At 46.2% G+C, this 24,807-nt stretch overlaps 1 protein-coding gene across 1 annotated transcript; it reads right to left on the minus strand.

The window, feature by feature from the left end:
* Positions 1-1,671: 1,671 nt before the first annotated feature.
* SLC22A13 (solute carrier family 22 member 13) lies at positions 1,672-15,231 on the minus strand. The gene is made up of 10 exons (XM_026496735.4): positions 10,672-15,231; positions 5,524-5,627; positions 5,209-5,363; positions 4,821-4,989; positions 4,514-4,634; positions 4,328-4,422; positions 3,900-4,114; positions 3,571-3,679; positions 2,800-3,015; positions 1,672-2,596 (listed from the first exon to the last, which is right to left on the minus strand). The coding sequence occupies exons 1-10, from the start codon at positions 11,047-11,049 to the stop codon at positions 2,503-2,505; spliced, it is 1,656 nt and encodes a 551-aa protein (XP_026352520.2). The 5' UTR covers positions 11,050-15,231; the 3' UTR covers positions 1,672-2,502.
* Positions 15,232-24,807: the final 9,576 nt, after the last annotated feature.

The following is a 24,807-nucleotide window of genomic DNA, read 5'->3' on the forward strand; positions in this document are numbered from 1 at the left end:
TAAACATAATAGATAATTGTTGGAAGCCCTCAATACATTGAGAAGGGTTTTCAGAATATCGTCCTAACTGTTGTTTCATCAGAGCCAGTTCTGCCACGGAGAATGGGACATGGACTCTAATTGTGCCCGTTTCCATTAGCAACCTCCCTAAAACGAAGCAATCCAGGTTTCAGTGAAAGTCCTGGAAGATAGGGAGTTCTGCTCCTGGTAAGTCCAGCTGGGCTGGGAGCAGAGGGGTCTTGAGGCTTATAAGGAAGAAGAAGAGTTACAGAGCCAGTGTCTTCTTTGTTTGGATTGGCCAGTGATTCCTCCAGTAGCCCCGTTTTATTAGGAGGGAATAGGCCTACTTAGACAATCATCATCAGTAGGTCCCGAGGAGGTTTATGAAAGTGACTGGTGGTTAGACACATTCTGCAAGAAGCCCTCAGGTCCAGATTCTGATTCAGGACCATGAAGGCCTGGGCATAGGGTACCTCAGTCCATTTGCCCTGCAGAAGAGATCTAACTGATAGATAGTATTAAAGCTTAATGTCCCATTAATGGGCCATTTTCCCTCATCTCCCAAAGAGTACTGGAGTCACTCGATGTTACAGAAGATCAGTTTTCTCTTTCTTAAATCTTGTAATTCAAATTGATTACCATGGATTAAAAGGCATCCCAAAGGAGAATCCTTGGGAACTAAAAAAGAAGATCCCATGTTCCTAGAAAAGTAGAGAAGGTCCATTACCAAAAATCCCCCCCTATCTCCCAGGTGGTGTCCCACACAGGAAATGTCAGAGGTTCCTGGTGTCAAAGCGACCAGAGGCACCCCTCTAAGAAGTCTCTACGAACAGTACCTTGCCTTGTAGGAGGGATGCTGGCGTCCCCTTGCTTCCCCCATTGCATCCTACAGTACAAATGGGTGCCAGTGAATGGACCGAAATGCCATGCCATGAAGAACCCACTGTTTTTAACCCATGGAAAACACTAAAAAAAAGTTTCATAAGGAGGAAATTACCCAATTTTGTAATGTAAGTAGTCAGTAGGGAACACTGGCAGAAAACAATTAAGACAAATCTACCATGATCTAAGCTCTGTTTCAATAGGTGTGGTCCTTACAGCCAGCTTCCCTTAGGAAATAGTCCACAGTTGAGTTTTAATCCAATCAGGTACTGGTTTCAGCTGGCTCTGAGCAAACGTCTCAAGAGCAAAAGTAGCTATACCAGATTGGTATCATTAGACCAATGAGGAGGAAAGATGAGTCTTATGATTGGCCATCCTAGTGACTGAGGTGGCTGTCCCATGCCCAAGAAAGACAACTTTGTATAAGGACAGAAATGAAGATAGGGCATCAAGTTTCTGGGTCTAATTACCATTCTGGCCAGGGTGCTAACTTCTGGCCAAAAGGCAATTTTCTCTTCCCCATAGAGTAGCCAAGGCCTAGAGCATTGCAGCCTGAGCAATGGACATGAAAGTGTTCCAATAAGACTGTACGCCTTGAAAAGCCCCTGAAATGAAAGGAAGAGAAGAGGAAGTATTCACCAAGTTTGCACCAAGGCCCGGAGTCCAGATGAGAAGACTTGAGCCCCACACTGACCGCCAAAATGATATAATTTGGAGTTCGGGTCTGAGAGCGAATGGTCAAGAAAGGATTCTTGAGACGTTTTTAGGGCAAAAAAAAAAAAGGGGGTGATTTTATTAAAGCACGACAACAGGCCCCCTTGGGCAGGAAAGGCTGCATTCTAAGTGTGAGGAATGACTGGTTATATAGGGTTTTTAATCCTATGGAGGGGGGAGGTGACGTTAGAGCACTAGGAAATTGAGTCTATAGGTTTCTGGAGGTCTGACTATTCTCAAGATTGTGCTTTTCTTGTAAAAACTATGATTTTTATCAGGTGACCATTTGCTTTTTCCTTCCTTCATTCTTGGACAGTCCCAAGCCTGAGAAATGTCACATGTATCCCACTCTCGTCTTGGGGGTAGGGGAGATGTAGAGCGTCGGTTTGGTTTTTGCCTTCCGCTTGCCTTGGATTATCTCATCACCCCCACCAGAGCCAGCGGGGCCTGGCCCAGCCACTAGAAGGAACTACAACCTTCACCTCCACAGCCTTTTGTCCCACTGGCCTGGATGGAGGCCACAACTTCAAACTTTCTCTCCTCCTACTGCCACATTCTTGGAAAGGCTATAAGCATCTGCTCTGTTCTGAGCTTCACTGTTTTGAGGGCAGGGGACCCCAGATTGAGGGAACCCACAAGACTGTCAGAGAACAAGTGAAGCCCAAGACATACCTAAAACCCTGCCCCAGAGCAGGGTTTGGGAGTGTGCTGGGGTGAGAAGGTTGATGAGAAGCAAGGAGAAGAGGGAGGCCCACCTGGGTGCTTAGGGACTAGGCAGCCAGCGGCCAGGGTTTGCTGCCTCCATCTGCGAGGCGGGGCTTGCGGGCAGGTCCCAGCCTTTTCCAAGCAGTGTTCAGGCAGCTCCCTGTGGCCGCTGCAGCCGCCGCTCCAGCTCCAAAGACACAATCAGAAGTACGTGCTGCTCACGAAAGCCACCCCTGGGCTGGAAGTTCTTCCTGAGGCCTCTGTCTCCTTTTCTGAAGGTGCTGACTCTGGAGGCCTGGAGGGAACAGGAGGCTGTCACTGATTGGCCAAGCATTAGTCCCACGGCAGGGTCCCTCGCCACCCCTTCCCAGGGGAGGGGGACCTGGACCAAAGTCGGTCGGATGTCTGTGGCTCCTGAGGGCCCCATATTGGCCTCTAAGCAACAGTGGGCACACGGTGAGGTAGAGGTCTGGGCTTCAGAGAAAGCAAGCAGCTCACCGTGGGTGGGGCCCCTGCTCCAGGTCCTTGATGGTGTCCTTCAGGGGCTGGCCGCGCGTCTCTGGCAGCAGGGCGCAGAGTAAGCCTGCCCCGATGGGGAGGCTGCCATAGATGAGCATAGGGAGGGCCGCATGGTACTCGCCCAGCAGGATCACAAGAGGGGTGAGGATACCCCCAATCCTCGAGAAGGTGCCCATGAGCCCCATGCCCGTCTGCCTGGGGGAAGGCCAGTACAAGCTGAGCAGACCCAGCCACAACTTGAGGCCACAGCTCCACCCCTGCTCTAGTGTGGGAGAGCCCAGACCCTCATTATGGCCCCACAGGCTCCCTAGGCTCAGCCGGCCCAGCCAGCCTCTGCTCTCTGCTCCCACACACTAACTGCTTACAGTCCAGCCAGGTGCCATGCCTCTCCCACCTCCAGGCCTGTCTATTTGCTGCCCTCCTGCCCACCCACCAAATCTCAGGTCAAAGACTGTACCTCCAGCCTAGCCCCCCAAACCCCACCTGAGTGTTCTCCCTTCTCAGCCATTCATTCTTAGACTTCCTCCGTATCCCAGTCTCGACAAGGCCAGGGCACGGCCTACTTCTGTATCTGTCCCCCACTGCCTAGGATACCATGGGGACTAGACTGCTAGCTGCCCTGGACCCCACCAGCACTGCTGCCCCCGAGCCGGCCTCCTAAGCGATCTGTGGAACAGCTGTGAGGGCAGAGAAGCATGGCCAAAGTCAGGGTGTTGGGGCAGTGGAGCGGAAGCTGCCGGCAGCCCTTACCGGATGATGGTGGGGAAGAGCTCAGCGGAGTACACGTAGGAGATGGTAAAGCCGGAGGCCGTGGCAAACTTGCCCACCACGGCCAGCACAGTGACCACCACCGGCAGATCTAGTGGAGGGTGCTGGTCAGCCATGTGCAGGGAGCCAGCCCCACACTGTGGACCCCGACCCCGCCCACACCCTGGACCCCGACCCCGCCCCCGCCCTGTCCTCCCACACTGCCTTCTGCACCTCGACCCCAGGGGAGCCCTCGCTCTTGAAAGGGAAGCCACGGGCTTCTGGTAACTGGGGGGTGAGGGGCAACGGAGTGGGAGAGCCAGACCTGGTACCTGCTGGGACAAAGATGATGGCAATACACATGAGGCCGCCCAGAACCAGCGTCAACATCTGGCTCCACTTGCGGCCCAACCACTGCATCGTGAAGATGCTGGAGTAGCGGGCAGGCACCTCAACTATTCCGAAGACTAGCTGCGTCAGGTAGATGTCCAGGCCAAAGTCACCGACTTGGAGGCTCAGGCCAAAGTACCCCAGACTGTCCACAAACCTACAAAGTGTCCAGGAATCCCTGTGACTGCTGGGTGATGAGACACCATCACTCTCAGGGGGGGCCTGCCCGAGCGGGAGTCACAGCAGCAGACAGTAGCACAGCCCAGGAGAAACCAGTAATGCCACCCAGGCCATCCCCGACAGTCCCCATCCTCCAGCCGACGACGCAGCAGAGACGTGGCCTCAGGACCTTGGGCCCTGCTGTACTCACCAGACACAGGAGAGAATCAGGGTCACCTTCCGGAGCTGGGGGTGTCTAAACAGATCCAGGGCATTCCCGGAGGGGCCTGTCTTCTCTGGGACGAGCTGGTAGGAAGATGCACGGTGAGGGGCGGGGCAGAAAGGTCTGCACGGGCCAGGGGCAGGGGCAGGACCGGGCTCGGCCTGTAGGAAGTACCTGGCTCAGGAGCTCCGGGGAGAGCTTCCGCTTGTTGACCGAGGCTGCCTTCTGGATCACTTGTTTAGCCTCCTCTACCCTCTCCCGGGTCAGAAGCCACCGTGCTGACTCCGGCAGAGCCCTGCAGGGCAGGCATGGCTGTGACCTCGGAGCTGGAGCCGGGGCCTCCCAGCTGCTCCAGTGCATATGGAACCCCACACCCCTTGCACTCTGCAGTGCTCCTCGGGGTGAATGTGAGGAGTTCGCGGCAACCGCACCTCGGCCCAGCTAGCCCGGGGCGGCTTGCTCCTGGGAAGTACCTCCTCACCAGAAGTAGAAGAAGAGCAGCAAGACGGGGGCGGTGCCAGCTATTTGGAAAAGCCTCCAGTTTCGGATGCCATAGGCGAGTCCTGCTAGCGCCATCTGCCCCACAGAGAAGGCGCACTGGGCCAGGACCACAGCCTGAGTCCTCCTCGAGGGCCCTACCCACTCTGTAACTGTGCAAACAGAGAGGTTGAGGCCCGGCCAGCCCCTGCCCTCTCCCTCCCCAGCACTCCCTGGCTGTCCCTCTGTCCAGGTGGGCCTCAGTCCCCCTTGTTTGTGACCACTTGTGGTATGGGTGCCTGACAAGGCTCCCACAGGCAGGCTGGGCATGTGGCCCACTCAGACCCCGAGCCTCACCTCATGGCTCAAGGCGTCAGGACCCTGATACTCACGTAGGGTCACGTTGCTGAAGGTGTACCCAGCGACAGCAGTAGCCACGGCAAAACGCATGACCATGTAGAGCTCAAAGCTGGGCACAAAGGCTGTGGTCAGGCCGATGAGGGCAAAGAGTAGCAGCTGCACCAGGAGAGTGGCCTTGCGGCCGATCCTGGAGTAACAAAGGGGCAGGTCCGTGAGGGAAGCTCTCTGAGGGGGAGGAAGTGAGGGAGACCCAGCCCTGCCCTGGACGCCAGTCAAGAGCATGGGCAAAACCATGCCAGGAACACAGGAGCATGCGAGGTCAGGGGTGAGCTGGTCAAGGTTCTTACCAGTCACAGAGAGGCCCGAAGATGAGAGCCCCAACAAGGAGCCCGGCCATGTACACCGACTGAGAGGTCTCCTTCAGGTGCTTCTGATCACAAACTAGGTTGAACTGAGGCAGAGACAGGCAGATGTGAACGAGGGGCAGCTGGCAGCAAGTCCTTTCTCATCTGGCCCACCCACTCTCCAACCTCTCGGGGCAGATGCCCATGGTTCCCAAACTGTGTGCAAAGGCACCCCAGGACACCAGAATAAATTCATGGGGCACAGAACAATATTTGACATTTTAAAGGAAAATATAGCAAAACTCAACATCTCTCTGATATTACAAGAACTGCCAACTAAGGACAGTTCTGTTTCAACATGAGATCATGCTACAGTCCTTGCAGTGACATCGTATCTGTGTAAAGTTATATTTTTGGCAGTTGTTTCGAAACATAGCAAGCACCACGTGGAGCGGAAAATGTTCAAGGACAGAGACGTTGTGCAGCTCCCAATAGGTACATACATCCTAGTAGTAGGTGACCGTATTTATTTAAAAATGAAAAATATTTTCTTTCAGTTTACGCGTATTATTTTTTAAAGATTTTATTTATTCGTGAGAGCGAGAGAGCACGAGCACGGGGGAGGGGCAGAGGGAGAAGCCAACTCCCTGCCTAATGAGGAGCCAGAGGACGCCGGGCTTGATCCCGGGACCCTGAGATCATGACCTGAGCCGAAGTTAGACATGTAACCGACTGAGCCACCCAGGTGCCCTACATGTATATTATTTCTTAAAACAGCTACTAAGTTGTTAGAACGTAATTACTTTTTAAGTTGTTTGGACCTCATTAGTTAATACATAAAACTGTTAGGTTTCTCTTTTGGCCCAGAGCTGCCATGGAGAATTACTGACACACTAAGGATACAAAGGTTGGAACCTCTGACATGAGACTCACTGCTGCTTCTTGACAAATGGGGCCTCTTCCCCACAGCTAGGGCTCCCCTTAGGCCTCTTCACATTTTCTCATCTGGCTGCAAAATCTCTATGAAACTGTAATCATTTACAGGCATGAGATCCCGAGGCGCCCCCACACGCTGCTTGCAGGATATTAGGATGGAAGAACACGCACGTGCGTGTGGGCCTTCACTCGCGTGCACACACGGAGATGGGGCAACCCCCCTGGAGACTCAGAGAGAATCTGGCAGATGGACTGAGATACTGAGTGGAGACAGTACGCATGGCCGATAACTCCACGCTGGTCTACTGCAGGTGTGCAGACAGGAAACACATGCCACTGACCCCCACCCCCATGGGTCTGTGAGCCCCTCAGGGACTTCTGTGCCCCCTGCACACAGCTCAGCTCCATAGGTGAATGTTTGCAGGAGGGAACAGGCAACGTGAGCTCTCTCCCCGCAGCTCACGGTGATAGCTTCGCGATGACTATGCCTTTGGAGGGCGCACTCTGTGTTGGGTAGTCCGCTCAGTGCTTCCCGTGTGTGATCTAATGCTGACAACAATCCTTGATTTATCGGTACACTCCCCCGTGGGAGGAGAGGTTACGCACATTTTCCTAGGTCCCGCTGCGGATGGCAATGGAGTTCAGACATCCCTTCGGTGCCAGACAAGGACTGAAACAGAGTGAAAGCTAAGAGAATTTTTACTGAATGAATCAATAAATGAACTAATACCTACAGCTAGACAACTAGCCAATCATGATGATTGGCTAAAAGTCAAAATAACTTTCAGCAAGAAATTAATCAGTCCAGGAGATACCATTGTGCTCCTACTTCGGTCTCAAAAACAACTGTTAATTTTCAATATATGTCAAATGATTAACTGATTGCCTCTGGGAATGAAGTGAGGCAGGATAGGAGATTTGAACTTGTTCCACCTAGTTCTAGTTTGTTTGGTTTTTATTTAGCAACCACAGATTGCCTGTGTAGTTAGACGCTCTTTAAAATAAATAATAAGGGGCGCCTGGGTGGCACAGCGGTTAAGCGTCTGCCTTCGGCTCAGGGCGTGATCCCAGCGTTATGGGATCGAGCCCCACATCAGGCTCCTTCACTATGAGCCTGCTTCTTCCTCTCCCACTCCCCCTGCTGTGTTCCCTCTCTCGCTGGCTGTCTCTATCTCTGTCGAATAAATAAATAAAATCTTTAAGAAAAATAAAATAAAATAAAATAAAATAAAATAAAATAAAATAAATAATAAATAAAGGCCTGCTGCTATCAGCCTCTGGAGTCTGAATTGAACAACTCTGTGTGACTTTGAGCCTGTGAGCCCATCTGTTGGTGCCTTGGTTTCCCATGTGCAAAATGGGGATAAAATATACTACGTAGAGTCCCCCAATAGGATTAAAGGAGTTGACACACGTAACATGCTTATCATGATGGTGAGCACAGTGGCTGTCACCCAGGAAGCCCTCAGTAAATGTTAGCTCAGCAGAGGGTGCTCTGGCCGCCGTGCTCATGAAAGTCACAGCTGGTGACAGACATCTCGGACTGAAGGCATGGCTGCCAATCCCAGGGAGTCTTCCAAGGCTGGCGCTCCTGCTCATTGGCCACCATTCACTACCTCCTTATAGTTTATATACCCCTTATTTCATTAAATCCTCATTCTAACCACATAGAGGCTTATCATTCCCACTGCGCAGCTACAGAGACTACGGCTCGGAGAGGGGCCAAGAAGTGGTGGATCGTGTCGCAGAGGGAACCGAGACAAGAGGGCTCCACCTTGGGACGCCAGCCATTAACCTCCCTGGCCCTAACACCTAGAATGGATGGTTCTGTCTGGGGCCTGCCACAGAGGTACACAGAATCCCACCTGCATTCTTGGTACACACCTGCCACATCTCCCTCCCTTGTTCCAAAAGCTTTGGTGGCTCCCTCTGGTCTCTAGGAGAGGGCCCAAATTCCTCAGCTCTGTATCTAAGACGGTTTAAGAGTCGGCTCTTGCCCATTTCCCAACCTCTTTGTTGTACACATTCCTTAAATGTGCCAAAGCATTTTCATGCCTCCAGTCCTAGAAATGGCTATTCTCTCTGCTTCCCCTTCCCTCTCATTCCTGCCCCTTCTCTGGTCCCAGGACAGATCACACTGTTGTTATTCACTCCAAGTCTATTTCCCTCCCTGTTCAGAGGTTCGTGTGGACAAGGCTGGGAGTCATATTTTCTTTTACCATGGATGGACACCCAGGAAATGTTGGGAAATAGACTGAGAAGGAGAAATATACTTTAAGAGCACACACCCTATAAGACAATGTGTTCTTTTCTTCTTAAATTAGGCCTGTTTGAATTTCAGTTTGATTATGAAGCTGCTAATTATAAGGAAAGTTGGGATGTCAGCTCAGAGAGAGTCCTCTGAATTGGTGTGGCAGAGCCCCTCCTCATAGATGGGAAACAGGGGTAGTAGGTCTCACACCAATGCAGCTCTCAAAGCGAACTTGGAGTTATCGTTTGGGGCAGGGCACAAAGTACCAAAGGTGTACATTCTCTTGAGAATCGAAGTTCTCAGGAGGGTTGGAGCAGGAGAAATATGATAGGAAAGGACAAGAGGTCCAAGGCCCAACCCCAGACAGGCTAGGTTGATGATTAAAGACAAAGAGGGGAGCCCCAAATCCTCAGATAAGGAGACAAGGTGCCTCCCTCCTCTGATCATTCCCTGTAAACACTCGGGGAGCTTTGGTTGAATAAAATTGCACAAACAGTCCAGCACAGGGTATGAACAGGGCTGGAGTCGGCTCCGAGCAGTCTGGTTGTTGGCCTGGACTTTAAGGATGGGTTTTGGCCAGGTGGGCAGAGTTTGAGCACGTGTGGGGGTAGGCACCCATAGCATCAGAGGACCTGGAGCATGCTGGGGACATGGGGAGGCCAATGAGGACCAGCCTGGGCTCTGCTGGGGGAGGTCCTAGGCTGCCTACCCCCCTGTGGGGCAGAAGGAGGTGGAGGGTCACGAAGAAGACAGGCAAGACATATCCTCAGGCTACAAGGGTTCTGGGGGCAGGTTTATGGTCACATTTTAAAAAGTGAATGCCTGGGGCACCCGTCTGGCTCAGTCGGTAGAGCATGCAACTCTGGATCTCAGGATTGTGAGTTTGAGCCCTGCATTGGGTGCAGAGATTACTTAAAAATAAAAAAATATATATATATTTTAAAAAATGTGAATGTCTTTTGTTAAAACATCATCCTCTGAAAGCCTCTAAAAAGTAAATACTTGTTTGCTCACGGGGGAAAAAAACAAATATTTAATCTCTGGACTCGATTCCCCTCTCCACAAAGCCTCAGTATTTGCCACCATCAAGGTAAGTTGTCCAGACCCTCCCAACAATGCCCACACCTCAGGATTCTGGACCATCTGTGCTCTTTCCTGCTCCTGCAGGAACCTGAGTGGGAGCCCCACCTCCACAATCAGCTCATTAGGTTGCCCTGACCAAGTCATTTCTCTCCTCTGTGCCTCAGTCCCAGCTTCTGGGAAGCAGCAGAGTGGGCACAGATGCTTCCAGAGAGCCCTTTTTGCTCAGGTGGCTGGAATGGGAATCTGTTTATCTGCCTGGATCCTTCCTAAGAAAATAAGTTTAGCAGAGCAAGTGCTGTCATCTGCAGGACAAGTCCTAGAGTCATGGGCGTCCTCCGGCACCCCAGAGGGCAGGTAGGCATAGCTCTAGAAAGAGCAGCTGGAAGGCAGGAGGCCCACGGCAGGCAAGCAGGAAGGCAGACAAGTGGACAGGGGTACAGGAAGCTAAGTAAGCAGGCAGAGCACAGGGGCCGACTGAACGACAAAGGCCAATGGACAGATTGATGGGAACACTGGAGGGAGGGAAAGACACAAAGACAGGAAAGCAGGAGGGGACAGGAAGAAAGGCAGGGAACTGGGCAGATAGGCAGAGGGACAAACAAAAGGATAGGGATAGATGCATGGACAGATGGGCAGACAGACCAGACAGAGAAGATGGAGAGAGAGGTAGAGGGGCCAATAGTTGGAGGACAAAGAGAAAAGCAGGATGAGTGGGGAAAAAAAGGAAAAAGAGCAAGAGGGGACACCCCAATGGTCCATCATTCAGGCACGGGTGCTTGAGGCCGGACACAGAAGCGGCAACACCCGTCCCTGAGGGCAGAGGACCAGACAGAGTCGCTGACCAGCCCCAAAGAGGCAGACAGACAGAAGGGCAGCCCTACCTCGTTCTTGAGGGACAGAGGCCTGTTCTCAGGATACTCCCAGCCTGCCTCACAAGGCTGTGTCTCATTGAAGCGGTGGCTGAGGATGTCCTCCAGGCTGGCATTGTTGGGGGGCGGCCGGAACATGAGGCAGGGCTCGGGCCTGCCTGCAGCATCCAGAGGCATGCTCAGTGACAGCTGCTCGACAGCACTCAGGTTCAAAGTGTGGTTCTTGACCCAGGCCACTGAGCAGTGGTGGGCCTCATCCTGGATCATGAAGACCTGGGCAAACATGTAGTAAGCAGACAGGAAGTTGGGGATACTCAGCAGTATCAGCAGCTGTACCTGGAAGCGTCCAAGGTCACCTATTTCAGCCAGGACCTCGGCAAACTGAGCCATGTCTACCAGTCAGCCTGGGGCCACCAAACAGCTCTGCCCCTTGGCTCTGGGGGACTTGCTCCTCTGAGCAGTGATGACAGCTGCGTTAATATTTAATCCAGCCTTGCCTGGCCTGACTTGTCACACTTCAACACCCTGGCTGTAGCCTGGGAAGGATAGAATATGATGAAAAACTAGTCCACTCTGGCTTGCAGAATCCGAGGATGCTTTATTGACAGTATGATGGACATAGGCCTCACAAGAGGATCTTCTCAGGCCCAGCACAGGAATGAGCTCTAGCCAGATGTGCACAAGCAGCCCCCTCCAATTGCAACATCCTAAACAAGTCACCCCCAGCTTAAATCCCTCCCATTACGATAGACATCAAATTCTGAGAGTAGTTCCAACACTCAGAGGGACGCAGAAGTCCCTTCTAGGGACCAACCCACAATAGACAATGGGGGTAAGTCAGGACAGTAGCAGGGACCCAGCTTGCAACTAACACGGTCAGCAGCCCAATCCGGCCTCTTGATGCTGCTGATCTTATCTTTCTCCTAGGGGTCCCCAGCATGTGGTAGGGCAGTAAGTAGGCCAAGAGACCCTCCAAGGGCATAAGTGCCTTTCCTTCTCAGTACCAAAGACAATCCAAGAGCACACAGCAATTACAGAAGAGCCAAGAGTTGCATTTTGAGCTCTACTCTAATTGAGGAAGGAACCATTAACACGCGACCAAGATAAAGCACATGCAAGCTGCTGCGGGGAAGCTTCATTCACAGTAGGTAATCTCAGTGATAACGGAGGAACGCAGGACAAAGTCTCCCTCGATCATGACTTCAGCTGTGGAAGCCTTTGCTGGAGTCAAGGTTTGGATGGGTGCATGGTGGCTGGTAGGTCAGGATTCTTACAGGACTGGAGAATAACAGGACCTCTGAGAGGAGGAATCTCCCATCCTTTTTACCCTGGAAGAGGTCTACTGGAGGTAGACCCAGGGCTTGGAAAGCATCTAGTTCAGTCATGGGAGGTGGGGAACGATAGGACTGAAGATGGCATTCAAGAAAAATACACATGTGTGTGCGTGTGTGCTCGTGCAGACACACACACACATGCATTCACATATTTGTCTGTGTATGCATGGGAAAGCCTTCTCATGTTTGAATTCTGAACCATTTTAAGAGAAGCTGAGGAGCACAGGTGAAGGGAATGCAAGGAAGCAAGCAGTTCAGGACACAGCATGCCTGTGTCTGGTCCCCTGGCCAGCATAGCCACCGGCTCCTTATTAGTCAGCCAGCATGCATAGCAGGTGAAGGCAGGGCAGAGGCAAGGAAGGGCCCATGACCCTGCATAAGGAGAACACCTCCCTTTCTGCCTCATCCCAAATTCCCTGCCAGTCCCACCACTGTCCCCAGCTCTATCTTTTCTTCCTTATCTCGCTTTCCTGCATGTGCTTGTCCTTAGCATCACCTCAATTGAATTACCAAGAAAACAGATGCTGCCAGTTGCCACTGACCAATATGGGGCTCTCCCAGTGGAAGAGAACTGAGATGGAGACAGGAGCCTGTCCTCAGCCCTCATCGTCTTCTTACTCCAGTCAAGGAGAGGATTTTTGATTCTCAGGCTCCAAGCAGCCAAGGGAGCTGGAGCTAGGAGGCAGGAAGCTTGTGATCCTGAGTCTGTCCCTTGTTAAACAAAACAAAATTCACTGTGATCCTGAGTCTGTCCCTTGTTAAAAAAAAAAACAAAATTCAACTGAGTAGATTGAAAGATCTAATTGGCTTTACTCCTTGATTCATGAATTGGGCAGCATCCCATCTAGCAAGTAGAAAGGAGATCCAAGGAGCTGTACAAAATGGTAGCCTTTCATAGGCACAAAAGGGCAGAAAAAAGAAAATTTCCTGCAAAGAGTGGATGTTTCTGGCAAAGTTGGGGGAAGGTAGGGGGCCTATCAGGTAGATTACCTCTCTAGTGCTGACCAGATAATTCCAGATCCACTGGTTAAAGGTCACATTCCTGAAGAGGCTAAAATTGCAATGAGGTCAGGTGTTAAATCTTGGTTTGCTGACATGGGGCTTAGCACAAGTGACTCTATTTTGGGCCTCTTACATCTTTTTTAACAATTCCTCCTTTTGATCAGACTCTAAGCTTAACTAAGGGATGGGATCAAAATGTAAAGTATTTAGTGCCACTCTCAGCTACCACACTATAGTTCTCACAGCTTTAACTTATCCTCTTTGTGACAGTCATAGGTCATGATGTTTTTCGCTGAATCTCTGTGGTGCTCACAGATCACGACTTCAGGTTCATAATTTTTTACTTGGTCTTTCTCCTTAGTCCTTTTTTGACAGTACAGTCTTAGGGAGATCATTTGCTTGGTGGCTAGTGGCTGCAAACATGCATTTAAACTTTTGAGAGAATACAGCATGCCAAGGAGACTACTATGATTATTGTAAGCAGGATAATTCCCAATGTCTGGAGTGCACTTCAGAGCCATGGTCCCTAAGACCCAAACCAGTCAAAATCAAATAAGTCAAAGGAAGACCCTTGTCAAGTGGTTTGTTCAGTGATCTTATTTAGCCGAGTTTCAACTTCCCCAGAAGTGCTAATCCGGGTACAGCCTGGGGTGTTGTCCACTGCACGGACACCTCATTGCTCAGCTAAACGATAATCAAAGGCTGTCCTATTAGCAAGAACAACTTTGGCTGGTTAGTCTAAGGGTTTTTATTGGTTGCTATTGCTATGGCACAGATTCTGCAATACTTTCCAGGGTTAGGGAGAGTTTTCCTATCACACTGTCACTTGTATTCACTCCTAACTGGGGAAAAGGGCAGGAAGCATCCTGAATGATGAAAGCCGCCAGGTAGGTCCTTTCTAACTTGACAATGTAAATTCAGGGGAGTCAACCAGTGAGGCGTCTGTTCATGAACAGCTAGGGGCACTGCCCAGCAATACGCCAGCTATCTGGGCATCCATAGCCCCAAGGAGGATGATAACCACCCAAAGATTAGTCCTGTCGGGGCACAAACCACTCCTGCTAAGGTGGCACTCCTTCTAGCATCGTGGACAAGTCAGAGCTTTTGGTGACACATCCAGCAGTCTGCATGGTTACCCTCCTTGGCAATGGCCTAGGAGATACAGATGACGGTGTTATCTTTCCAGGCCAATACCAGATGGAAGGGAAGGGGAGGGGAGGGGAGGGGAGGGGAGGGGAGGGGAGGGGAGGGGAGGGAAGGAGAAATTTCACGTTTAATTAAGTTAATTAATAAGCGTTGATCCAGCGTCTTAGGTGGAAGCAGTCTGCATTGGTATCAGCTGCTTCTCTTCCCCATCAGTTTGATTTTGAGCACTGCAGCTGGAACTGACATTCCAGTTCCTGGACTCTGGAGGAACCCTTTTTAATTGAGAGACGTGGACCCAAGATCCAAGTCCCTGAAGTTTGGCTGCCATCTGAGCAGTGAGGAGGACTTGTATAGTCCCTTCCAAGAAGGTTCAAGGGAAGACTTTGTTCTTAGTTGACTCCAAATCAGAAGGGTGGGAGAAAAATTGGAAATGTTAGTTTAGAGAGCTGTAGCCAGATAATTGAGGAAACTAGAATTCAGAATCTAGTCTAGTTCACAGGTGTATAACAATCCCTCAAAGACAATTAACAGGGCTAGACTCTAACATCTATCTGGTACATACATAATTTTTCTCTCTACAGTTACCTCCATTTTTTTTTTACCAGAGATAATCACAGTAAAATTAATATGCATTAAACTCAGCCTGATTATTTCTATAAGTGTAGTAAGAATAACAATGGAGCATATAAGCTCCTTTTAGAGCTTGCTTTGCTTCAACTTTTCATAGTGAATCTCATATATTGAACTCTTCAAAGCTTCTGAGGCCAAAAAGCCAAGCCAAGGGCTCATCATTAGATTTTTACATGCGATACCTATGGTTTGGGTGAATTCCTCCTTTCTCAAGGTCCCCAAAATATTTTGAGATTCCTGGGCCTGTCAGGAGATAACCTTCCTCACTCACCTGGTAAGACTGCCAGCAACCCTGTAGGCAGAGGATCAGGCTGATTTTCCAAGGGGCTTCATTGGCCTCATAAAGTCAACTTTATTCCCTTAAAGCTGTCTGGTCCTATCTGAGTCTTTACATATGACATTCCAGTCAAAGCCTTGGTAATATAGCCAATGTTTCAGATTGTGTCCTGTTACAAGGAGACCAGATTCTTATTTAACTTAGGCAAATAAATAATTATATTGTCATGTAAAGAATACTCAAAAATCTCTGAATTCTGCAGGGATCAGGATCAAGAAGAAAAAATAAATGTTTCATCTTTGTTTACAAAGGTGTTCTTTACCAAGTAAGTCTTAGATAGCTAAAGAGAAAAGGTTTCCTTAAATCTGGAAAAACAAAACATTAAGGAACCAGCAATGTTTCAAACAAAAAGTCATAAAAAATAATAATCATCCGCCTACATTCATTCAGACCCATGTAATTAATACCATTTTGCTTGAATCTAGTTTTTCCATTAGTTCTGGAAATCCTTACCCAGTTCTGTTTTATGATCTTGAAGTTATCAGAAACCTGTACCTTTCAAAGTCCTTTCCCTGAATCTCCTTGAAGACAAAGCACTTTTCTTTCACTTTTTTTTTTTTAAGAGAGAAGGAGAGCACGCGCTGTGCACGAGAGGTGTGGGAGAGGGAGAGGCAGAGGGAGAAAGAGAATCTTAAGTAGGCTTCACAGACAGCGACCCTGAGTTCGTGACCTGAGCCAAAGTCAAGAGTCAACGCTTAACCAACTGAGCCATCCAGGTGCCCTAAAGATGAAGCGCTTTTGCAGAAACACTGGCAAAAACATCTGAGTGAAATGACAACTGTCTGTAAATGATAAAGACTTAAATGCCCGCAGTTAAAGATCAGATGGGAGCTCATTATAATAGATCAACAAGGAAATTTGGTTATTTCTTTACACAACATTTTAAGATAGTAACTGAAATTACGACTGATAACATTGTACCAGGACATATCAGATTTCCAGGAGTTTCACAGTTTCTGGAACACTTATAGATCTATAACTATACAAATACAACATAAAGAGGGCTTAGTATATCACTTCTTATTTGACAATGTAATTGGCTTTATCTGTGTTAAATTACCCTGTAATTTAACATCAAATAAGCCTAATTGGTTTAACAATTCCCCTCTTGTAAGTAGAACAAATCTTTTCTTTCTTTCTTTTTCTTTCTTCTTTGTCTTTCTTTCTTTCCTTTTCTTTTCTTTCTTTTCTTCTTTCTTCCTTCCTTCCCTCCTCCTTCCTCTTTCCTCCTTACCTTTCTCCTTTCCTTTCCCTTTCTTTCTTCCCTCCCCTCCCCTTTCCTTCCTTCCTTCCTTCCTTCCTTCCTTCCTTCCTTCCTTCCTTCCTTCCTTTCTCCTTCTTCTTCTCCTTCTCCTTCTCCTTCTCCTTCTTCTTCTTCTTCTTCTTCTTCCTCTTCTTCTTCTTCTTTTCTTTCTTTCTTTCTTTCTTTCTTTCTTTCTTTCTTTCTTTCTTTCAGAAAGCTCACCAATGAGGGGCTTGAACTCATGACCCTGAGATCAAGAGTCACACACTCCACTGACTGAGCCAGCCAGGGACCCCAAGAACAAATCTTTTAAGATATTCCAGGGAACCTCTGAAATATCCCACAGTAAGTTTGAGTTTTAAAAAAATTTCATTTAGCATTGATTTTTGGGACATTCATCAAAAATATCAAAAGGTTTTAAAAACAGTCAAATAGGATCATAGTTCAAGGTAAAAGAATATTTGGTTATCTAACCATAGTGATAATTTAAAACTTCACCAGCAAATACAGAAAGTTAAATAATTGTAAAACAAACAAAAACCCTTAGTTCTTTTAATAGAGAAGACTGTTTTCTTAAGTAATCAAAGATCTGATATGAAACACAAGAAATTATACTAACAAGACAAAAATCTTTGTTTTCTAGGAAGATACTTAAAAGGTTAAAAAAAAACTTTTATAATCTCTTAAAGAGAAGACCAAGAGTATAAGAAAACTTTGTCCTTTTAACACAGATGAGACCAATTCTAATTTTGTACCAGTATACTTTTGATGTTAAAATTCATCAATCCTTTTTAAAAACTTAATTAGATCCATTCCAGTCTTAGCCAGTTTGACCACATATGAAATTATTTCCCAAGATTCCTTTTCCACAAGCCTTCTACCACCTTTTTATTCTTTTCTTTTTTTTTTTTTCTTTTCGTATTTTGTCCTGTGTTTTTTCTCTTTCCCATTCTGGCAGCGGGGTGGGGGAGGGGGCTTAAATATAAGGACAAAATTATTTTCCCTTCCCTCAACAAAAATGAATTTCCATTCCTCATAATTTCTCTTAGCAAAAACATACACCCTACCTTCCTTGCATGCAGAGATTGTACAGGCTGCTGCTGGGCAGCTGGCTTGAGCACTGGAAACCTGAGTCAGGTAGAAGGGCCCACAGTGACCCCCAGTCCCCTGGCTGAATGCAGACAGGCCCATTAGGTGACTCACCTCAAAACAGCCACAAGCCCTAGCTGACCAATGGGCTATTTACACCCAGACACAGGTACCAAAAAAGGGGGAAATTCCATACCTTCCCGTACCTCCTCACCTTCCTCCTTACCTATAGCCCCTCTCCCCCACTGCCTCCAGGCAGTTGGTCTCTCCTTTGCTGTCCTACCCCCTTATGGTATATTCAATAAACTTCTATCTGCTTTGTTCTGCCTTGGGTGAATTCTTTCACTGCCCAGCCCCTGGACTCCACACAATCTGGTTGCCCCACAGAGGTGTTTCCCTTATTATTATTATTATTATTATTATTATTATTATTATTATTTTAAAGATTTTATTTATTTATTTGACAGAGAGAGCGCACACACAAGTAGGAGGGCATGACCCTGGGATCATGACCTGAGCTGAAGGCAGACCCTCAAGACCCTGGGATCATGACCTGAGCCATCCAGGCGCCTGAGACATGACTGCTTTAATTGAACTAACAGCCTTAAACTAGCTTTTATGTGCTAAAGATTAATCCTAGATTACAGAACTTGAAAAATATTTGGGTTAAGTTTTATATTTCTAAGAGTTTTAGAAATCCTTATTTCACATAAGTGCTTGATTTTCTTCAAGCCGATTAAACAAAGTTTTGCAAATTAATTGTGGCAATGACATCCAGAGGTAGAAAATACCACACATCTACATAAACATATAGACAGACGCAGGGGCCTTAAAATGTTCACTTAAAAATTTAGCCATGACTGTATGTTAACTGGAATTAAAATAAAAACTTTAAAAAAATTTAACCATGAGATGGGTATAACAATGCAAAACTCACTAGCTTTTAAAAGAAGAGTTGGAATAATTACCTGCTCAGATTGTCGAAGCTCTTTCTGTTGATATTTGTGGAGAAGACACTTAAGATGTGTGTTTGTCCTTGACAAGTAATCTCAAGGAAGCTGTGGACTGTACTGGGCAAGGGAGTTTCTTTTTTTTTTTTTTTTTTTTTTTAAGATTTTATTTATTTATGTGACAGAGAGACAGCCAGCGAGAGAGGGAACACAGCAGGGGGAGTGGGAGAGGAAGAAGCAGGCTCATAGCGGAGGAGCCCGATGTGGGACTCGATCCCCGTACGCCAGGATCACGCCCTGAGCCGAAGGCAGACGCTTTTTAACGACTGCGCTACCCAGGCGCCCCTGGGCAAGGGAGCTTCTATAGCAGTTTGTATTTGTTGTTTTGTTTTTGTTTTTGTTTTTTAAGATTTTATTTATTTATTCGACAGAGAGAGTGAGACGGGACAAGCAGGGGGAGTGGCCGGGAGAGGGAGAAGCAGACTCCCAGCTGAGCAGAGAGCCCGATGTGGGACTCGATTCCAGAACACTAGGATTATGACCTGAGCTGAAGGCAGCCGCTTAACTTTCTGAGCCGCCAAGGTGCCCCAGTGGTTTGCATTTTAAAGCCTCTTCCCTTTTAAAGTTTTTTTCTCCAGTTAAGAATTACCTCCCTCTAGTTTGCATTTCAATAAGATGACCCAGATAAGAAGATAAGAGTTCTCAGAGAAGACAGGGTAGAAATTTTACTTCTCAAAGATGGAAAGAATGCAAATTACTCCAAGGACTTTTGCTCTGGAAAGCCAGAATTTTACAATACCTACAAGGTTTTGGAGAGGAGTAGGTGAAGTTAATTGTCAAAAAGGACAAGCGGACCTTGAGTTGTTTGTAGAGCTACTCTTCTGGTCTTGCAAAGATTTGTAGGTTAAGTATAGTTGCTTCTAATTCCTCAAATAATTGGGTTGTAGTCTGAATTGTATTGAAAGACCGACACACCCATACACCTAATGTTGGAATGTTCTTTCCGTCTGGGTACATTTAGCTTAGGAGATAGGACTTTAAAAAACCCCATCAAGCCCAGAATATTACCTTCCGGATTTGGCCGAATTTCTAATCATAGAGTTATTAAATCCTTTCAAATATCGTCAGGTTTCAACTGAGATAAACAGTTTTTTCTGGCAGCATTAAACAAGCTCAGGGACCCAAAAGATGTACATGAGGAGGGTACAAACTAGAGCCACTCCCGAAGATCCAAAACCAAAGGACTGATCTAGAAAGGGACAATGTGAAATTTTATTTTTGTCTCTCTACCAAGTAGTACACACAGAGATAAGAGGGACCTGACTCTGCTAAGAATTCTCTTGTTAGCCAGCTTTTGTCAGTTTTCCCAGGATCCCATTTGCAGGCTCTGAATAGGTTTACAGTAGAGCTTTGGTATCTGCCAGATTTGGCAAGTTTTTCTTTTCTTTCTTTTCTTTTTTTTTTTTTCCTTTTTTAGTATCTGGTGGGCACCTGCTGTGTGCCAGCTTTGGTCAAGGTGCTGGGAACTTTAAAAAAATATATATGTACTTATTTATATATATATATTTATACTTACATAAATATTTATTTATGTATTATTATTTTAATTAAAGCTAAGCCTTTGGGTCTCTCAGAACCAAACTAAATACCACTAAGGATTGTGATACTTTAGTGCACCACCTTACATTTTCTTGAGGTTGAAGGACAACCTAGTGTTAATGTAACCCATTCTGTGACCAATCCATCCTAACAAAGGAGTCTTTGGGTTAGATGGTAAGTGTCTTAACAGCTTTTAAGGGCTCAACTCATGCTCAACAATTTTTATAGCTTTTTGGCTTCTGAGATTCCCATTAGCAATAACCTTTATCTACAGAAAACAAGACAAACAAATGTGTGCACCTTACCACACCATCAGTAACTATGAGAAATTACTGCAGTGTGGCCAAGAGAGGCCCTGTGTCCACTACCACCAATTCCCAAAGTGGAACTGGGGACTGAAGAAAGGATTGAACAAGCAGACCCCAAAGAGTGGACGCTATGGACTGATTCCAAACAAATGGGGAATGGTGGACTGAACCACCAGCAGTTACCAGTGTGTTATCTGGGGACAGAACCAAGGGCTGGGGTTTCCATACAAATGGGGAATTGTGGTCTATACTACTAGCAGCTCCAAATGTGGGAATGACTGGAAAATCAATTTGACCAGGAGCTGGATGCAAAGAGCAGAACTCAGAACTGAGAGGAACCTACACACAACCTTTGGAAATGGTAAGAAAGACAGAGAACTCAAAGGGTTTGCGAGGACCATGTGTTTCTCATTGTCTCCGAAGCTGTCCCCTCTGGTCCCACCATTTCTACCAAATCTGTTAAAAAAATAAAAATTTGAGTAAGTTTGAAGATCTAATTGGCTTTAGTAAACAATTCATGAATTGGACAGCATCCCATCTAGCAAGTACCAGCATACCTCATTTTATTGCTCTTCGCCCATACTGTTTTTGTTTTTGTTGTTTTGTTTATTTGTTTGTTTGTTTTTACAAACTGAAGGTCTGTGGCAACCCTGCATTGAGCATGTCTTTTGTCACCATTTTTTCCAACAGCATTTGTTCATGTTTCTGTGTCCATATTTTTAAATTAAGGTTATATAGGTACTATTTATTTATTGTACTTTTTAACAAAAAGACATAATGCTATTGCACAGTTAATAGACTACGACATAGTGTAATCATAACTTTATATGCATTGGGAAACCAACACATCCATTTGACTCACTTTATTGTGATATGCGCTTTATTGCAGCGGTCTGGAACCAAACCTGCATTTCTCCAAAGTACGCCTGTAGAAAGGAGCTCCAAGAATCTGTACAAAATGGAAAGGGGGGAGAAAAAGGAAATTTCCAGCAAAGACTGGATTGTTTCTGGCAAGATCACCTTCCTTTGGGAGAAGGTGGGGGTCTGCCAGGCAGACTACCTCACAAGTTAAGGGTCACACTCCTGGGAGAGACTGAAACTTCAACTATGTATTGCCTTGGTTTGCTGATGTAGGGCTCAGCACAATTGACTCCATTCTGGGCTTCTTCTTTATTTGTTAACACCCTACTACCCCTCTGGGCCTCAATTTCTCCATCTATGTAAAGGGAAAGCTTGAACTAGTTGGTCTCTAAGGATTCTTCTATTTCTTTATGTGTGATACTAAAATAGAGAGATGATGGGGAGACTCTTGACAGATGAATGAGACGTAACCAAAGACCTTCCACTGTAAGAACTATGATTCCTAAATCTTGGTATTGAGGTGCTGGATGCCACTGGCTTCACTTTTATATTCCTTGAATCTCAAGTTTCTGGTTAACTTATTTCTCCTTGTAACCCCACCCCCAATCCTAACCACCATGTCAAATGTCCCCATGAAGCTTCAAGGCCCACAATCAGCTCTCTTCTTGGAGGAAGCCCTCCCAGGATCACCATCACCCCAGCAACCTTTCTTTACCCCATGGTCTCACTAACATGGGAGTATAAGTCCAATATCCACATGCACAGCTGGCCTTTGACTTCCCAATGCAGTCTGGTCACCCCCATCACCTTATGGAAGACTACAGGATAAGACTGGGGTTGCCTCTGGCCCTTCAGGGAGAATCTATAGACTGTCTCCCTCCTCCTCCTCTCCTTATACCTGCAATCATTCAAGTGCACAACTAAGACCAAAGAGGGTATAACAAGAGTTTTTGAGCCACTGGAGCAATTTAACGCACTCTCCTTATAGGAAGTGTTCAGGACAATCACTGGCAATCATCTGTCCATGGAGTAGAAGGTGGTGTTTGGGGATTGGAGGGGGGTGGGAATGGGAGGTGGTCCTTGAAAATTCCCTATAGGAATGCACTAGACGATATTTCAAATCTCTTCCAAATTTGAGAATTAATGATGCTAGTAAATAAAAACTGGAGGTAGGACTTCCAGTTTCTGGTCTTGTTCTAACAAGTAAAAAGCTGAACAAACTGAAAAATCAACAGCTCTTCTAGATCCATCAGGGAAGTAAGGTCAAAGGGCAAACTGCTATCTCTAAAATTGGAAAGATGGGTAAACACAGAGAATTATAACTTACTGGAAAAGAAATACACAAACAGAAACTTCTACAGTAACCAGTGTCAGAGTAGGAAAACCTGAACTATAATTGACAAGTCGCTGGAAGTTCAGAGTAGGTAAGTCTGAGAATTAGAAACCCCAAAGGGGACTGGGCACCTGAGTGGCTCAGTCAGTTAAGCATGTGACTTCAGCTCAGGTCATGATATCAGGGTCCTGGGATCGAGCCCTGTATGGGACTTCCCACTCAGGGGGGAGTCTGCTCTCTCTCAAATAAAGAAGATCTTTAAAAAAACAAAAAACAAAACAAAACAAAAAACTCCAAAGAGGACAGTCTCCACACTTTTGTTAAGTGTTACCTTCAGGAGTTCTACCAGGTTCTCACAGTGAATATCACAGAAAAGTCCCCTGTGCTTCTAGCAGTGGAGGGAAAGGGTAAACATTTTGAAATATGAGAGCATTCCGTACTTCTTAATAGGGCCTATCCTCAAGAGAAACCTCTAGAGCCTAAACTATCAGGGTTCTTATCAGACTTTAACTCACCTGGGGGTTAAACAACTCTAACACCCACCAGCCTTCCACATGGTGGAAGGGAAATACCCAATTCCAGTCCCTCTAGCCATCCTCTCCCATTTAAGGCAGCACGGGAGACTGAGAAGCACTTGTGTAGTTCACAGCTGAGACATGGGCTCATTAAAAACTGAGACTTAATCACAGGACTATCGACTGCTTTTCCTTTCCACACTGTATCACCATATCACAGAAGCCTGTGTACTGGAATTCCTTTTACCCAGACCATGTTTGGCTTTCAAAAAAAGAGTTACAAGCCATACTAAGAGGCACAAACACAGTTTGAAGAGACCTAGCTGCCATCAGAACCAGACTCAGATATGGCAGGGATATTGGAATAATCAGATTGGAAATTTAAAAAAATATATAAACATGCTAAGGACTCTAACAGAAAAAGTAGACAACATGCAATAGCAGACAGGTACTGTAAGGAGAATAATGAAAATTCTAACAAAGAAAAAAAATGAGCGATCAAATGAAGAATTCCTCTGATGGGCTCATTAGTGGACTGAACAAAGCTAATGAAGGAATCTTTGAGCTTGAGAATATGTCAGTAGGAACTTCCAAAACTCAAAAACAAAAGGGGAAAAGAGATGGGGAGGGGGGGACAGATGGAATATACAGGAACTGTGGAACAAGTACAAAAGTTATAACATGGGCATACTGGGAAAAACCAGCAAGGAGAAGAAAGAAAAGAAATGTTTGAAACAATAATGACAGAATTTCTCCAATTAGTGTCAGACACCAAACCACAGATCTAGAAAGATCAGAGAACACACCAAGCAGGATAAATGCCAAAACAACACCTAGGCATATCATATTCAAACTGCAGAAAATCAATGTTAAAGAAAAATCTTGAAAGAAGACAGAGGTGAGGGAACCCCCTCCCCCACCTTACCTATATAGGAGCAAATATAAGAATTACATTGACTTCTAGAAATCATGCAAGCGAGAAGAGAGGGTCCTGGGATTGGTCTCCCATCCAGTCAGTGGGAAGTCTGCTTAAGGATTCTCTTTCACTCTCTCTCTCTCTGCTCATGTGCTCTTTCTCTTGAAAATAAATAAATAAATCTTAAAAGAATATTAAAAAATAAAATTATCAGTTAAAACCACAAAAAGCAGTAAAAGGGAAGAAGACAAAAATAGGAACAAAGAACAAGGGCAAGAATAGAAAACAAATATGGTTATATAGTTAATATAGTTAATCCAACTATATTAATAAACACTTTAAATGTTAATAATGGTCTAATACATCAGGTAAAAGACTGAGATTGTTAGAGTGAAACAAAAAATAAGACCCAACTATATGTTGTCTACAAGAAAACTACTTTAAATATAAAGACACATACAGATTAAAAGTAAATGGATGGAAAAAGATATATCATGCTAATACTAAACCTCCCAAAAAGTAAGGCTAGCTATATCAATTTCAGAGAGCAGACTTCAGAGCAAGGAAAGTTATTAGGGTTAAGGAAAGTATTACATAATGATAAAGGGGTCAATACTCCAAGGGGACAATTTTTTTAAAATTCAAGTATAATTAACATACAGGGTTAAATTAGTTTCAGGTGTACAATATATTGATTCAACAATTATATACATTATTCAGTGCTCACCAAGGTAAATCTACTCTTAATCCTCTTCACTTTTTTATCCCCTTCCCCCATCCACCTCCCATTTGGCAGCCACCAGTTTGTTCTCTGTATTTAAAAGTGGTCTTTTTGTTGTTGTTGTTCATTTGTTTTGTGTCTTAAATTCTAGATTAGTGAAATCA

The sequence above is a fragment of the Ursus arctos genome, unplaced genomic scaffold (assembly GCF_023065955.2).
Source record: "Ursus arctos isolate Adak ecotype North America unplaced genomic scaffold, UrsArc2.0 scaffold_20, whole genome shotgun sequence".
In the NCBI taxonomy this organism is placed as follows: Eukaryota; Metazoa; Chordata; class Mammalia; order Carnivora; family Ursidae; genus Ursus; species Ursus arctos.